General features: G+C 41.4%; 2 protein-coding genes across 2 annotated transcripts; both read right to left on the bottom strand.

Annotated features, from left to right (window-relative positions):
• Positions 1–1,372: 1,372 nt before the first annotated feature.
• Positions 1,373–2,591, bottom strand: spag5 (sperm associated antigen 5). Its single transcript, XM_080517927.1, has 5 exons — positions 2,515–2,591; positions 2,292–2,441; positions 2,069–2,143; positions 1,741–1,821; positions 1,373–1,640 (listed from the first exon to the last, which is right to left on the bottom strand). The coding sequence occupies exons 1-5, from the start codon at positions 2,584–2,586 to the stop codon at positions 1,569–1,571; spliced, it is 450 nt and encodes a 149-aa protein (XP_080374053.1). The 5' UTR covers positions 2,587–2,591; the 3' UTR covers positions 1,373–1,568.
• Positions 2,592–13,605: 11,014 nt separating this feature from the next.
• On the bottom strand, positions 13,606–16,789 carry trmo (tRNA methyltransferase O; the record flags this gene model as incomplete). The annotated part of the gene is made up of 6 exons (XM_080521037.1): positions 13,606–13,924; positions 14,056–14,649; positions 14,855–15,012; positions 15,575–15,749; positions 16,417–16,565; positions 16,701–16,789. The coding sequence occupies 6 exons, from the start codon at positions 16,787–16,789 to the stop codon at positions 13,689–13,691; spliced, it is 1,401 nt and encodes a 466-aa protein (XP_080377163.1). The 3' UTR covers positions 13,606–13,688.
• Between the last annotated feature and the right edge of the window lie 943 nt (positions 16,790–17,732).

Genomic DNA, 17,732 nt, shown 5'->3' with positions numbered 1-17,732 from the left:
TCTGCGCACAAAATATGTTTTCCCTTAAAGACAAACCTTAACAGACTAACAGACAGACTGACTGTCTGGACGCAACTGTGATTCTTCACTTTCATTCAGGAACCAATTTCCTGTTGCTACTGATGTTAATTTACTTATAGCCTGCCAAACACTAGGAGTTTAAATTTAAATGTTAAGGTCTCTCCACATGAGTGTAATAATTCGTCAAATTTTCTGTGTAGCTGCAAGTTCTGTTGCATTTTTGTTTTTTCCATTACTTGAATGTGCAAGTTTCTTATTTCTCAAGTTCTGCTGAATTTGTATAAATTATTGTGCTTTATGGTCTGAGGCTTTTAAGTGGCTTGTATGAAGAACATCAGCTTTAATGCATCTGTATGTACTTTCTTGCTGGATGAAAACGCATTTTGTTTGACTTTTGGTAATAAACAGAGTGATATAGCACTTCTGCTCTTCAAGAATAAATATTTAAATTATTGATGAATTCTTGGTATTGTAATTTCAGCAAATGTGCCACCTATTTTTTTTAAATATCTGAAAAAAAACCCAATTAATTTAGATTATATTACTGAAAACAAAAACTTTTAGTTTTTTAGATTAAATGATGCAACCATTACATTTTTGTAAACAGAAAGAAAAAAACATTTGTATTAAAGTGAAGTCTGGAGCGGCAGCGGCGCTGGTATTCACTTTGACTGGAGTTATCAGCTCAAGACATCAGCACAGCTCTTCTGCTGCATGAGTCCACCTAATCAAAGAAAGGGAAGCGACTTGTAGCTTAATGCGTCTTGCGAGAAAAGATGAGATAATACCAGAGACTTTTTCTTTTCCAACATAAAGTCCTCAAGACTGACAAGATGAGACTCACTCATTTTAGTGAAGTGACAATCAAAAAAATAAAAATTGGGGGGGAAAAATATATAGATAATAGAAAAGTTTTAAATATACAACAAAATCAAATCAAATTCAGACATGGGTCTGAAGATTTGGTCATGAAGCAGCAGTTTGGTTTATGATGTAGAACTAATTTTGACCCCCCCCCCCCCCCCCCCCCCCATACCACTATTATTTATACAACTTTTATGCAACTGCCAAAAAGCAATCATTAACCCAGCAGCAATTATTTCATCATCATGTAATTATTAAGCATTAAGAAAAATACAAGTGAAGCCATTCCGACCACAGTGAAGACAGATTTACATTTATTTAAACTGGAAAATTTGGGGGGCTGCGGCAACAAAAATCAACAAAACATGAATAAAACTAATGAATATACAATATCTGAATAGAAACAATGCAAGACATTTAATGGTTGATCTATTGTTTCTCACTTGGCAGAGCAAGACTGTAAAACCTCTTTAGATTAGCCAACACACACGGACGCACACTTAATGAGTGCACTATAGAGCATTTAAACAAGTTTCTTTAAATTGCATTACTTTCTTCATCTTTAGAGTGACGCCAACTCAAAAATGGATATATTCACAACAAATATAAGAGCAAGTATAGCTATGACAAGGATCAAATACAACAAGTATAACCGCAACAAACATGGGTTACAAAACAACATGTCAGCCGATGTATTCAAGAAGCTGCTGGAGCTGCTCGCAGTTCTTCACAACCTCTGGCAAAGACAGCAACATCTGTGAAACGAAGACTTCCATCAGCTCAGATAGCAACAGACGTTACCGCGGAGAGGATTGTAAAGGAGAAAGAAAACAACAAAAAACGCTCATCTCTCACCTCCCTGATCTTATTGATCATGTGGTTCAACATGTGAAGCTCATTTTCACTCTTTTGCTGGTTGCTTTGGTGGATGAGTTGCTGTCAGAAACACCATGGAGATTAAAAAAAAAAAAAGTTTCAAAAGTTGTGCACAAGATGTGAAAATCTTAACTTTGTCAGGTTAAACAATAAACGTTATATTGCCATAACTTTTTAAACCAACAAGACGACAGCTGGAATTATACATAGGTTATTATGCAGTGGGTCTTCTGCTCGGGTTGCATGTGATCCCTGAATTAAAATGAGACTATTAAGCTACAGAGTGACGAGTAACATTGTGACTTACATGTCTCTTGGCTCTGTCGAGGAGTTTAGCTCTGGCCTGTTCCATTTCCTGAAGACTCGCCTCCAGTCTCTCCACCTAGTGACAAAATACAATCAGTGATGTCTGAGGAAAAGGACACGAAAGAGCCCGTGGCTTCCCAGTAACAACAGTGAGTGATTCACACTGGATTCATTCATTCATTCATTGAGTGCAGCTGGTGAAGGTATATGTGAAAGGATGAGACCTTTTTCAACAGCTGGATCTTCTCCTCCATGAACTGCGTTTGGTGCGTCGGCTGCCCACCAGCTTGCTGCAGTTCTTTCCGCAGGAACTGTGACTCCACCTTTGACTGCTGGACGGCACGACGGAGGTCGCTCACATTTTTCAGTAAATCCTGGAAGAAGACGAAATTCCAATATCATAAAACATGTTTTTTTAGAATGATTTTTCCTAATGTGGTGCCTTACATTATTCTCAATTTTGTATTTATTCAGAGCTTCTTGGGCCTCGTCTACGTCTGCGATCAGTTTTACCACCATCTTCTCATTCTAGAAAAAAAAATACGTCGTTAGAGATTTTCTTTGCTCATTGAGCCATCTTTAACTTTGCTGAGCATCACAGAGAACGACAGCACGGAGGACTTGTTATCACCTGAGCTTTCTGTTGCAGAGCTTGATTGCCTCTCTCCATCTGGTGATTCAGATGGCTGAGCTGATGCTTCAGCTTTGAAACCTCATCCTCATGTCTGGTGAGTGCAGCCTGATGCTCCACCTGCAGGCCACAACTGGAAAGACACGCACAAAATAGAAAAGAAAAGAAAAGAAAGCAAACGTCTATCAGATGTTGACGGCCTTGTAACCTCCTTTCTCGGGGTCAAACACACTTTACATCTAATACTTTGAGCAGTCACCTCAAACCTACAGATACATTTGTCATTTTGTTAAGAATACAAACTCTGTTCACTTTTTTTGTATAGTTTTGTAGTTCGTGTCCTTGAACACGGTTTTAAATTATACATTATTAAAAAAAAGTAACAGTAATCTGAGAATACACACACAACTTGACTTTCAGGGAGTCTGTGTAGCCTGATAATCATTATAGCATCATAAAAGCCTTTCTATTAATGAAATAGTTATAAGCTAATGAATTATTTCTGGTGGTACATGTATGTACATGATCATTATACATTTTAAATCAATCAAACTAAAAAAAAAAAGAACATTTTGACATTTTTGAAAGAAATGTTTAGAGACTTGATTAAAAGAAAACTAGAACTCTACTTGCTCTTTTGTTTAGGCTTTAATTTTTGACAAACAAATCAGACTTTTTCTTACTGGAACCTAAAATAATTCCCATAATATATTTTACATGTTAATTCATTTTAATATTGAAACTGACTTCAGGCTCAGTCTTTGCAGTATTTATTTGCCATAAACTCAAAATGCTTGAGCGTACTCACACAGTGTTGTGCAGCTGCAGCAGCTCGGCGTCTTTGCGCTGCTGCACCAACTTGAGGGTGCCGACGAGCTCCCTGGTGGTGCTGCTCAGCTCAGACAGCAGCTCCGCCACTCTGCTCCGCTCCTCCTCCTCCAGCCGGACTTCAGCCAAACCCCGTTTAGGAGTGACGGCAGCGATGCGGGTGAAGGCGCTCGTCTCGCTGAACAAAGTTTCACCCTGTGACTCTGGGACTCCTGTAGACTCTGAAAGGTTGAAGATCTAGGTTGCCATCTGCTTTCTCTTCAAAGTCATTTATTTGCGAGTTCACTTAGACGTTTGTCATTGGATTTTTTTATTTTTTTTTATTATTATTATCAGGGAGGTTTTAAATTTCACTTTTGTATGTAGCCGAGTGTTGCGTTTTTACAAAACACATTAAAATGACAATGACTGCCATCAATGTGCCTTCCAAATCAAAGTACACCAAGTCATTTATAGAAAGGGACCAATAATCATCAATAGAACTCAAATGCCTCCTTTTCATATGGTAACTTGACATTTTGTCTATCAAAGCAAAGTTGCAGGAATTTAAATAGAAGATCTGCACTAAGTGACTCTGTTACATTGTGACTACAGCCAGTGACTTTTGTTTGGTCATCAAAACAGACGGATACAGATTTAACTCGACCCACAGGGTCAATGTTGATAAGTGCGTTGGAGATTTGAATGCAACACGACCCGACGCCTGCCTCTGTGAGCCACAAGCACACGAGGGTTGAATTACAGCACCTGATGTAGCGGTTGTGTTTGTCTTGGCATCCTCCTCCTCCTCCTCCACCTCCTCCCCAGTTAGTGCCATCATGATGCTGCTGACAAAAGAGTTTGTGGGATGATGAAGCGCCACACCATCGCCTGGTTGAGAAGCTTTGTCCGTCTGCAGCTCTGGCTTCTGAAAATGAAAAAAATGATTCATCAATCTGCGTATAAAAATGTACTCCAGCGTTTCTCTTACAGGTTCGAATGCAGAGCTGTGCCATGTCATAATGTGTAAAGTACAACAAAGACTTTCTTTATTTTTAGTTGATAAACAATATGTTTGCATATTTTGCACGTACTTTTAACAACTGTAACAGTTGTAGTACTATTGGGGAATCTAAATGCTGAGTTTTGGTTTTTTTTCCCTGCATCTGATCACATTTCAGATCAATATACTTTCAGTGAAATTACTTCCTCTCCAAAATGAAAACTGTTTCGTTTCTGCCTTTGCTCTGCCAATGAGTACATGGGTGGGATAAAACATTATACAAGAATAGCTCACAGCTATGTGTAGTATTATACTTAAAGTTCAATTAAGATCACATTGAAGTCAAATAAGTAAACATATAACACTTCCTGAACATTACTGCAGCTTATATTTTGTTTATTATTTTAATAGGGTTGTTTTTTTTGCCATCTTATTATGGGAATGCCAAGGCAATTTTCTCGGCAACTTTTGTCCAATAAAACCTCCCATATCTCACATTGATGTGGTTTTAAGTTTGTTCGAATTTTAGCTTTTCATTCAGGAATCTGGCGTTTTCAAATGCGCCCGATTCTGAAATGCTTCAAAAAGAATGTTTTAAAAATAAATGTGTTGTCCATGTGTCATAAAAACATATGAACAGAAACTGACATGAGGTTTCATTTGAATTTTCACCTGGTCACTGAGTGTAGCATGGAGGTCGTTGACGAGTTCCCACAGACTGTGAAGCACCAGAGTGATTTCAGTGGCTGCCTGGGCCAGCTTCTCCTCGAGCTCCAGCTGGGTCGTGCCGGCTCTGGACCGCACGGTGTCCACTTCCTCGTGCAAAGTCCGGTTTTCAAGCCTGAGTCACCAAAACAATACAACTTAAAGTACGTGAAATAGAACTAACATTTGACGACTTTACAACTATTTGTAGAATAATTAGCAGCAAATCAATTTTCCATGAAGTCAGTTCAAACACCTCTTCAATGCATTTATCTCCTTTTTCCTTCTTAAACCTACGTTACATGCTGGACTATTTCCCACGTCACTTTACAGAAAATTTTTTTGAATTGCTTTTGTATTAAAACGGTAAATTAAAGTGAAAAGACTTCAAGGGACATTTTACAGTCTACATGAGATTCAACACCAAAAATCCACACACTATGAAACATAAAATAATACTTACAGCTTGTTATTGAGAGAAAATACAAAGATTTCTTTTCTTTCTAATTGGTGTTTAACTTACTGAAGTTGGCAAACTTCTCCTTTCAGGTCCTCACACTCGATGTTCCTCTCACGAAGACCTTGCAGATTTGCTCTCAGCATGCCCTCACTTTCAAGCACCTGTTCCCTCGCCAATTCATTCTCCAACAGCAAGAACTGAAAAGCACAAAGATTACAACAGTTCAAAGAAATTCTCACTGGAATAAATGAAAACGTCTTTCATGAGCATTTTGATCGACTATCAAAATGGCAGATTATAATAAGAAAGTAGAAAAGTTATTTAAAGAAAAAAAAACAAGGAGGATGATCAAGTATTAGAATACAATAACAGTTGATTATTGTGATGCAAAAACAAAATTTTGTAAATCATATTTACATTATAAAGACTGTGATGGCCTCAAGACAAATACTTATTCACAAAGAGGCTTGAGGTCCAGAGGGGAGAGTGGATCATCTTTCAATACATATCGTGATGTCTTCAGGACAAACGTGACTGCTGACGTGTGAGTGAATGTACAGCGTGTGAATGTGACTGCAATGTAAAAATCTTTCAGCCCACCGAAACGGTGACGATCCCTTTTGGAAGTTAAATCAATTTACTAAAGCATATAAATTGAGCGACACAGAAAAAAAAAGCCTATTACCATAACGCACACAGACACTCAAACTGACCTCGTTCATTTCCCGCACACCCTTGAGTTGTGTGCAAAGGTCTTGTAGACGTTGGATCTCTGCACTCTGAGACTGAGAGAGAGTCTGCAGCTGACCGAGCTGCTCCTCGCTCTGAGCCAGAGCCTGAGTCGACTCGTGCACTCGCTGCTCCGACTGATCCAGTGAGGTCGCCAACCTGGAAACAACCGCAGACAAAAGCACAGGGCGGCATTACCGGCAACGTTTTCTTCAACATTTCTCCCAATGTTTCCTGAGGAAGGGGCTCATCTGGCTCAAACAGGATAGCAATTTCCATTGCCAACTCAATCGCTGCTGTTGGGACACTAATGTATTTGTTTTTTCTATGAAAATGAGCAAGTGAATACTGAAGATGGCTGTTCAAAACAGGCCGTCACCACTCACTCGTTTTCTCGCTCCTGAGTGTCTTTTATCTCCTGCCATGACTGCTGCAACCTGAAAGTAATGGTGGAAGAAAAAACAATTAGAGCATCTATATTTGTTTCATGTCCTCGCGTCTTTCACAGACTCCCAACGGTTGGATGTTACTCACTTTGCACTCTCGGCAGCCAGAGCCTGCTCCAGGAAGGTGTAGGATGCCAATGTGGAGGAAACGGTGGCAGAGAGCTCCGTCACCTTCCTCCCAAGCTGGCCTGCCTCTTCCTCTTTTTCGTTTAGCTTCTGCAGCAGCACACCAGTCTCTAAAATTCAATATTAAAAATTCAAAATAATAAATGTATCAATCTGGAAGAAACTCATTAGAGTAGAATAATTGATAATGGTTCCTACCTGTCGTCAGTATTGTCACCTGCAGATTTAAATCACCAATTTGTTCTTTGGCGGTTTGGAGACTGGAATAGGTTTCGTTCAATTCCTCTTCAAGCTGTCGGGCACAAGTTCACTTAATCGATAAGAGTCACTTTGATTTCACGAGCCGAGAACTAAAAGTTGCAGGGAAGGAAAATCTTTCAATGGAAATTCAGACCTGCTCTCGCTCGTTGACAGCCTGATCTCTTGCAAACATATGTTCATCCCTCTCACTCAGAGCAGCCGCTGCCTTCTCGTTCAGCTGTAAGAGCATGGGAGCAGCTTTTTGCAGCAGGCTCCTGACGGTGTTGAGCTGTGAAAAAAATTATCAGGTTTCTGAACCTTATTACGTCTATAAGATGCTATAACGCTGAGATTTGCCCTTGATAGTATAGAGTTATCAAAGAGTATGATTCAAAAAAATGTTAAAGAAAGCATTTGCCTAATTAAACTATAGTTAACAGCTTACCTCGTTCATCAGGCTTGACTGATCCTCCATCGCTTGTGACAAGAGACAAGAAGCCGAGCTCAGTGTTTCTGTACAGGAATGGCTTAGGGACACCTGTATTAGTAGAGAAAAGAAACTCGTAAGCTAAACTGTGGATGTGATGCTGAATAACAACAGATAATATTGCTTGGTGTCTGCACCTGTTCAGGATAGATTTGTTTTAGAGTCACCAGGAGGTCCTGCTGAGACCCCAGACTCTCCTCTCGCTCTGAAATCTCAGTGGCACAATGTATCCTCAGCTGATCCATGGCACTGAAGGCCTGTGGAATAGAAAAAAACAACCACTACGTATTTCACAGGTGAACAAACTCTATAAATAACTAGTAATAGGTGTGAAATATGATTTCAAAGTTTTCTTTAAGAACAGTTTGTAGACTATAGCAAATACTATTCCAATCAACAAGCATACATTCAACTACAGAAGTCAACACAGGATTTAAAGCATCAGGTCTTACCGCCTCCTTGGCTGAGGCGGCGTCCTCCATCTGAGTCCTCATGTCATTTCTCTGTTGAAGAGCTTCTCTGACTTTTTGTGTCAGCCTCATGTGAGTCTCCTTTGACTTCTCCAACAAAGACATCATGTGGCCATACTAAACAACAGAAGAGTGCACGTAAAACCAAATTATTGAAAAAGAATAACAGGAAATACTATGAGGTAGACCGATAAGCTGCGTGAACTCACATGTGTAACCAGGCTTTGATGGTCCTCTGTAATAATGACACCTACTTTTTTCATGTTGGACAGAGCGGCATCTGTGTCACTACTCAATAAATTCTGTTGGGACAAAAAGAGTAAAGTCACCACATTTGAATTAAATGTGCATTTGATATCAGGAGCCGGCTATTCAATGAAATGATTAACTCACTTTATTGAAAGTGTTTTCTGTGCTGTAGATTATTTCTACTTGTGATCAAGATTATGCCTCAAAATTACAGTACAAACTTTTTTTTTCTTGGAAAACATGTACAAAGCCTGGGATGCCACAGCATGTTGTCATTTGTAAAAATTTGAAAAGCATAGAAGGAGAATTGTGTCGTTTGTGTCTCACCATATTGATCCTCATGCTTTGCATTTGCTGCACGAGATTCTGCAGAGATTTCCCATCGAGTTCCAACTCGCTGATCTTTCTCAGAGCCTCCAAGTACAAATCTCTGTGCATCGTGGTCTATGGAAATACAAAACGTCAACATTTTAAAGCACCGTCATTTCCAAGCGACGCCGCCACATAAGGCCACGTATCATTGCAACTGTTGACATTCAGCGTCTTAACCTGGCTGAGTTCAGTGTGGTCCGTCTGCACGAGCTTCTCCCTGAGGTCTGAGGGAGGACAGCCTGCAGATGCACACCGCTGTGATCTGGCTGCAGACAACTGCTGCACCAGGGCCTCAACCATCATCATGCTAGACATCAGCCTCTGCTCCAGCTCCTGTCTCGGTAGACCCTCCAAGGTGCCTGGGCTCAAACTGAAACCACATCAGAGCAGAAAACGGATCAAATGTATTTGCAGTCATAAACAGATCATCAGTAGTGATTTTCATTCTAAATCAGTAATAAAAAAAAAAAAAAAAAACTCACTTCCACAGGAGAGGGTCGGTCACAGTGCAGGAATCGACCACAGAAAAGTCCCTCTTTCTTTCAAACTGGCCGGATGTATTGAGGCTTTGGTCAATCAGTTTGACAGGACTTGTGCCCACAGAGACGCTCTGAGACGCAACAGGAGGAGCTCTGACTGGTGGCGATGCGGCGGCTGCATAAGCACAAACAGGAGCTGGTCCCATCTTCCCCGAGGCTAAAAAGAGGAATTCAGCCATTTGCCGAAGCTGCTGCTGGAGAGGACCTTCAGGAAACAATGGGACACTGGGAACGGGCTTCTTCACTTCAGACGGGAGCACTGCGCCACACTGCTCTTCCAAATCCTCAACGAGTTCTCCGACTGGCCTTGGCTGAGGCTTGTCGAGTATTGTGGAGTTGAACAGAGGACAAGGCATCGGACTTTCCAAACGCTCTGCCCATAAACCAGCAGAGTGAACATTAACAGGAGCAAACAGGCCTTTCTCGCCCTCAAGAACAGAGTCATCAGCTGGAAACTGGTCTTGGGGCAGATCTCCACAAGCTTTTAATACACACAGAGACATTCTCCTGACAACGGGAGTGAGGAGTCCCAACGGCAATGCTGAGGCACCCGAGGGACATTCTGACAGGACCTTCAAAACATCGAAGAGTTTCTCCTCAGTGTTAAACTGAACGAGTCCATTTCCAGATGAACCAAGGGCGCTGTCTTTTGCCTCAGTGGAGTCATGACATCCTTTTGCAGAGTCCACTTGGGAGACATTTTCGACACGCTGCTGCATCTCCACTGGCCCAGGACTTTCTGCTGATGCTGCAAAATGGCCACCGTTTGAAATCTCCACCGGATAAACTGCTGAAAGCACTGCATTACCGTCGTGCTGGATTGAATATTTTGACATTTCCTGCACTTTGCTATTAACAACTTCATTATCTGAAGCATCTAAAGATGTGTGAAGCAGTGAGCCACTATTTGCAGATGAATCAGTAGCGGACGCAGCTTCAGGTTTCTGCAGTTGCACGATAGGCTCTTCATAGTCATCTTTGACATGGTCCACAGCAACAAAAACACCTCCACCGGCTTCCACAGGCTGACAGACTAAGAACTGGTCTGCCAGTAAAGAAAGTGTCTTCTCTGCGCAGTGGATGTTGTGTGATTTTTCAGCTTCAGATCCCTCGGTAACAGAAGAGCTAGAAGTGGTACCATCCTGTTGGCTACCCAAGCCTTCTATTTCAACCTTCACGGGCTCCAGAGTAAGGCTCCTACATAGAGAGGATGAAACATCTTCAATAGTACAGTATGGATGATCTAAGTCATCTTTATCATTATGCAAATCTTCATCACATAAGATGCTTGGTTCTCCAGTATAGACACATGACATGTCGGTGATCGCGGTGTGGCAATCTGGGAGAGCAAGCGACTCCTCTGCAAACTTGGTGCCGTCGACAAGTTCAACGTCTCCCCCAGTGCAGTTAAAAGATTTCAAAGTTACATCAGTCAGTCCATCTGCAGGCTTGCCAGAATCATCTGTAGTTTCAGAGTGGCTGCTGCCGACAGCAACGTCGTTTTCCGGTGCAGAGTATGGATGATCAGCATGTTCCACTTGGCACAGCTGCACGCAGTCATCAGGGAAGTGGGTCAAATTTACAGCTTCGTCTTGTGAAGGTTCGCCCAGGTCTGTGCTGGGTAGAGGAATTGTGTCATCTTGTATTCTGGTGGCGTCGGAAACTTCAACTTCACCCCCCTCACAGACAAAGGACTTCAAAGTGACGTCCGTCTCTCCATCATCTCCCTGAAGTGCCCTTGAATCTTGTCTGGCTTGTTTTTCATGCAGGTCAGCAACGGCCGATGAAGCATTGGGATATTCGAAGACACGTGGCTCACTAACATCAACAGAGTACAACTCCTTCATCTCCGGATTGAAATAAGGGTGTTCTTCGTGGTCATTGCATGACTGCATCATACTGTGACAGATAACTGAATCTTTTGTTTCATTGTTGGATGTGTCCTGGTCTTGAGGCAAAACAATGCTCTCCTCTGTGCAGTGTGAAGAGTTTGAAATCTCTATCTCACCTCCAGCGCAAAGGAAAGATTTAAATGTCACATCTTCAACCCCACAAGAAGTTGGAGTAGTCATCATATCAGCAGTGGGAGGACTGGTTTGTATCAGTTTGGTGGGAGAAGAAGAGTCTGACTGGGGGTCACTGACAGGAATGTCGTCCTGTTCATAAGAATGGGAGGCGAGTGAGAAAAGGGTTACAAATATACAATACACAGAGAGACTACTTACAAACAGCATAAACAGTGTTTCTAAAAACCTACCTTTTTCATTTTCACAGCTTCAGCAGTGAGTTGGACTTTAGCTCTAAACCTTGATGTTGAACTTGACAAACACTGAATTTCATTGTTCAGACTTCTCAGAGGGGTCCGGCCAACGTATCTGCTGGAGGGCTGATATCAGCAGAAGTCAAAAGAATATTAATTATTTGGCCTTATTAGTTATTTAATATCATATGTTAAACATGACAAGTGTACAATTGGTTTACCAGGTCTTCCCCACTTGAACTTGACTTCCTGGATGACATTCTGAGGTAATTCTCAGACACTACCTGTAAAACTGAGAAATCAGAGGAGCATAATATTTTCTTATAAGATATGCAATAAAATATATACATATTGAATCAACCGCTTAGTACTAAACTCTTCAAACACTATATTAGATGCACATGGTTTCCAAACAAAAGTAACAATTAATTTTCTCGGCAAACTGTATTAATCTTAGCATGTCAGTGAATGGTGAACATATTTTTAATGCAGCATAAATCCTAGGATCTGGTCAAACCAACTTGTTCAGTCAAAATGACATCCGCTTCTTCAGCTTTGGTGGAGTAAGTTTAACAAATATGAAAGGAGGGCTGACAAGATGTCCCCTTTATATCCAGCCCTCCCGTTAGCTTCAGCTGAACTGTATTGATTTTGAAATTGATTTTAAAATCCACTCTTCCGAGTGGATTTCAAAGAAGCAGATTGTGATTACAAGAAAACGTGTGTCAGGGTGTTGGGTTTGTTTTTGCCAGTGTTGTTAAGAGCAGTGAGCACATCCAATGTCGCTTCTTGAGCTAAAACAACACAGGGCTAACCAATACTAGCCTCGGCGCCTGTCCCAATGGAGCGATAGTAAAAGTAGTCCTCGGAGCAACGTTAATTCAACAAACCCCTACTGACATGGTTAATTACTGTGCATTTTACCAGAAAGTGCTCTAATGTCTGAGCCGTGAGGTCACTTAACGACGCAAGTCCGTTTGTTGACACCTAACAGAGGAAGTTAATCGTTTCAATTGTGCCAAACCCGAAGTTTACATTGAACTAAAGTACATTACCTTACAAATGTCACCAGGAAACTTGGAGCGGTGTAGCTAAAGAGAGACGTTTGGATCGAGCGAGTGTCTCATTGAGCGTCCATCAACCGCGTCTCTTTCAAAACATGAGCGTGAGGGCTGTGATTGGTCCTTTTCTCTTGTTCGTGAGCAGCAGAGATCTGTGCACGAGCGCAGAGTGCTGCCACCTACAGGCACATAGAGGCGCTTCTTGTTTACCCAGTTTGACACAAAGAAACCTTTGTTGATCATTTTAAGTGAATTCGACGTGGGTAATGGTGGTTTTTATCAAGTATTATTCAGTTCTTGTGATAGTGACAATATGGCACATATAATTCCAAAATCCTTCCCAATTTTGTTTTATTCAACTACAATCGAGAATAGAATAAAAAAGAAAATACTAAATCAATCCCAGGCGAAAATATTTTTTTCTGTGCGCCACACAGAGTAGGATATAATAAATAGAACAAAATGTTAAAATATCCCATGAGCCAAAATAAAAAATAAATAAGTAAATATGAAATATTTGTTTGTACAAGACTTAACAGTGACTAACGTGTATCGAAAATACCACAAGACACTTTTTACAGGGAAGAGCTATGGAGTCTGATGGCCACAGGAAAGAAGGATTTCCCATTGCTCTGTAGTTCACTTTGGAGGAACGAGTCTGTTGCTGAAGTTGCTCGTCTTGTTGACCAGACATCATGGAGGGGGTGACATTGTTTAGGATAGTGGACAGTATCCTCCTCTCTGAGACCATCTCAATGATGAACTCTCATCAAGGCTATTTGAATGAATGAAATAATTTTCACAACAACCAATCATGCCAATGACATATGAAAAGCAGCATTTTTATTTCAATTGTTTGTTTTTTGTCAAATCACAAATACAAACTCAATCCTAAAAGTAATCAGTCATGGCTGAAAGTGCCATCCTGTAAAAGAAATACAAGTTTATGTGAAGAAAAACTGGAAGGAACATTTTACATATTGTTGAGTTTCTCTCTGCACACGAAAAGTGACACAATCCTTCACTGAACTGGCTCTCACGGAGAGGGGAAGTGACGCTCAACTGGTCGAACCTGAAGTACCTCTGCGAAGCCCTGTCCAAACCAGCAGGTGATGTCAGCTGTGTCGAGGGTGAAGAAGAAGAGTCTATCCCTGCAGCGCGTCCTCCTGTAGACTGAGCGGGGGTCTGCTGACAGAACCGCCCTGATGGCAGCTGCAGCCTCCTCTGCGCTGCGGAGAAACTTAAACCTGGGTCCGTCACTCTCGCCGGGTCCTGTGTATGGCAAAAGTTGGTACATCAGCCTTTCTGCTGACACATTGCCTTCATGATAATACATCACCACACCGCCATCTACTGGAACAAAATACACATTACCCGGTTTTACAACAGGGAGATGGTCTTACCAGACAGGTGTGTGGGAAGAAATTCTGCCAGCTGCCTCTCAGCATGAGCCGTGAAGCGCACGTCCAGGCTGGCAACGGGTGGCTGTCGTATCCAGTCTGCAATAGTAGAATAGTTGTCCTCTCCAAAGCAGGGGCGATCCCCCGACTCTGATGGTTTGGCTTCTGGTGAATCTGAAACTTTCTTATCGTCACATTTGGGTTGGCAAATATCATCTTGGCTGACATAGGCCTTGACTTCCTCCAGAGCATGATGAAGGTGTTTGGGGAGGGAAAACTGAGACCGGACACTTGATGGATTTGTTAAAGAATGATCATTTTCAAAGGTGTGTTTTGATGGGAGGCTTCCAGCGTTCCACTCGGCAACCATTCCATCAGCCTTTATGTTTAACCGAGCATCAGCGTCTGAATCTTTATGCACGTTCGTGGTATTTGTCTCTTCATTCAGCGGCACAACGGCGTCCATGTTTGAATCATCGGGTTCAGTCTCCACGCTCATTCTCGTACCAGGGGAGTCGTATTCTGGTATATAGGGTTTGATGTCCAGAACCGGGGTGCCAGCAATCATGTCGATGTCCGACAGATGTAGTGTATCACCTGAAAATAAAATAAAAAAACCAACAACAACACATTATTCATTCATACAGTTACACATTGACCCAACGAGAATGTTTATGGATCATTGGAGAAAGAAAAAACCCACAAACAATATTATTATTACGTAGATGGGAGTCACATAACACAATGAATCTGTCACCCATCCTCAATCCCTCCTCAGGCGGACACATTTTGTACTCCTCACCTTCAATTCTATCCAGTCTTGCCAGTGTCAGGCCCAGGGCGTTTGGTCTGTGCGGACTGCGTGTTGAGTACACGCCCACTCTCTGACCGTTCAGTCTGGGTGGCTTCACTTTGGCTTTGTAATTCAGGTGCCCATTTTTGTGAAAGAGAAAAATGATCCTGTGGAGACCAGGAGACAGGGGCAGAGAGACGAGGCGCGATTAAAAAAAAATAAAAAATCGTCTCCACTCACATCTGTTTGTGCACAAAGACACTTTTATTAAAAAAAGAATGAAGAAAAAAAAAAAAAAGGTGACCCAGATGGGTAAAACTATAGGAAGAAAAGGTTCCTGAAGCGACACTCGAACACTCATATTGTCCAAAAGTTCATACCAATCTACGTGAAACAAGTAAAACTAATTCAACTGAAGAAATCCAAGAACAGGAATCCAAAATCCCAGTGAGACTAAATATCTATATTATAAGGTTTATGCAATGCTTCAGTGCAAATAAATTGTACATGAGGGTTTTTGAACTCCACTATATAAAGAGGTGATACAAGGTCAAATGAAACGAGTAAAACACCACAATGAACCAGCAGCACTTTTTTCACACTATTTTCACAGTCACTGGAATGGAAAACATGTCACAGTTCTTTATGTATAAACAAAAAATATAATGACTTCATTTACAAAAACATAACAAGACAGCACAATACCTTCACCTACTTAAAATAACTTACCAGACATGGGAGTACTGTTCCAGACCAAGCAGAGCGTGATCGGGGTTGTTGAAGACCCTCTGCCGTATCTGAAGCTTTGCCCTGGAAGGGCCACATACGGTGGGCTGCCTGGGCGTCCCATTCTTCACAGAAAAGCAGGAGCTGATATAACCGATCGGCACTGTCTGGATGTTTCCTTTAAAATAACAAAGTCATTTCAGAATTTGAACTTTATCAATGCATTTTGTGTGTGTGTGTGTGTGTGTGTGTGTGTGTGTGTGTGTGTGTGTGTGTGTGTGTGTGTGTGTGTGTGTGTGTGTGTGCGTGTGTGTGTGCAAACACAACGGTGCACGGACAGCTCGTGTACGACTAATTTTTCTGCGTTATTGATTGAAAGGATTGGATTTCAAAGTATATTTGACACAGTTGGAAGGATTATTAAGTGTATTTAACACAAAAACAAGCAAGTGTATTAAGGTCGACAATATCATGCATCTTTGGTGTCTTTGATATGGCAACCAGATGATTTGTTGGAGAATAATAATCAGCTTCAATTATGAGACCTTCTTCGGAAGTAAAAAAAAAAATACGATTAACGTTTGTTTTTTTAATTATTTGGACATATTTCCACTTCATAGCTCAGATATGTAACAATGAGGGAGTTACATAAGTTGAGTGAATTTTGATCTAATACGGCTCGGATTTTACCCATTATGCTTTTACTCATTTTGACATCAGGATATTTATATGCGGCTTCCAAATGAGCTTTTCATCAAAAAGTAATTCCTAAAAATGTATTCACATGCACTTGATCCATTTGTTTTTGTCTCACTGTTGAAGATTGACATGAAATTAGAGATCACCTTGCTCTAAATCAGCCTGGGGTGAAGATATCGAAGGTGGTGAAGGCGCTTGTTCTTGACCACCTCCACAGAGTTCAATCTGGGAGACAGCAGCCTGGACAGACGCCAGATGTTTGCGATGAGCTCTGGCTGCACTGTCCAACATCTGTCTGTTGAGGGGGGGGGGGCTGATTATATTCACCAAGAACAAGGACATTTCTAGAAAAGTCACATGACGGTACACACTGTGATCAGGGTCACTGACAAGACTTTTATAACTTCCAGTGAAGTGAAAGAAAACATACCTGAGATTCTTGATCTCTTTTCGCATGACAGAAACCTGCTGATGCAGTTTGTTAATGTGCTCCTCACAGCAGCCACACCGCGGGCTCATCTTACTGAATTAACGGGGAGAAGAGAGAAATGAAGAGGTAAACACACCTCTGTTGTGAGCATGAGTTAGCATTTGGCCACGGCAGCAGAAAAACCGGAAGCACGTGTCGGATTGAGGTTGGCCAACAAAAAACATTTCATGAGACACCCAGAAAATGAGCACCAGCTCATTAAAAGCTACCAATCTCACTAAGATGATCATACAGATCTGATGTCTATATAACTGTCCTGGCTCTGATATGTTCATATAACACAGATTACACAGGTGGATTTATTCCATTTATTAATGTTGCAAACCGCTTCATGTTTTCCACCAGCAGGGGGGGCAGCAAAGAGTTAGTTATTTCATTTTTCAAAAAAAAACTTTATTTACAAAATACATTCCAAGCAATCAGCACAAGGAGACAGCAGTGGAGGAAAAGAAATGTGCGGTTACTCAATAAATGCTCGTGACTATTTGCATATACACCTCCTCCAGCATGTCCAAACATTGCAGTATATTGCATTTATCCGACAACTATGATCCCAAATTGTTGTAGAAGTTTATATACAACAAACGAAAGATCACTGCATCCAGGCGAATCAATTATATCACAACAGTACTGTAGTGGCATCTGATATGACTCTACTCCATCAGCAACGGAACGACAATACATCAACTGCCATAAAGAAAAGACAATGGACACACCCCACCCCCACACCCCTCCGACCACATTTCAAACCCTACCCCCACAACCCCTCCCCACATGAACCCCACCCTCCCCTCCCACCCACCAATGCTCACGCTCATGCTGTGTCCCAAGCCAAATGGTGATTTTTTTTTTTTTATGAATTCCAGACTTACCAATGCTTTTCAGCATCTTTGAATATTAAATAGTCAATAAAATATTCAATGGCGTTTGATTACATTATGATCCCCTCATTTGTCCTGATACTGCATCCCT

Source organism: Blennius ocellaris (assembly GCF_963422515.1).
Source record: "Blennius ocellaris genome assembly, chromosome: 3".
Taxonomy (NCBI): Eukaryota; Metazoa; Chordata; class Actinopteri; order Blenniiformes; family Blenniidae; genus Blennius; species Blennius ocellaris.
The sequence above is the reverse complement of the archived record's forward strand: the minus strand, read 5'-3'. Positions and strand labels throughout refer to the sequence as shown.

Bases quoted from the DNA above. Each gene is read 5' to 3' on its own strand.
- spag5 (XM_080517927.1), bottom strand. From the start codon at position 2,586: ATGGTGGTAAAACTGATCGCAGACGTAGACGAGGCCCAAGAAGCTCTG. The intron at 2,442-2,514 runs GTAAGGCACCAC...GTCTTCTTCCAG, and splicing joins AATACAAAATTGAGAATAAT to GATTTACTGAAAAATGTGAG. The intron at 1,641-1,740 runs GTGAGAGATGAG...TTCGTTTCACAG, and splicing joins TGATCAATAAGATCAGGGAG to ATGTTGCTGTCTTTGCCAGA.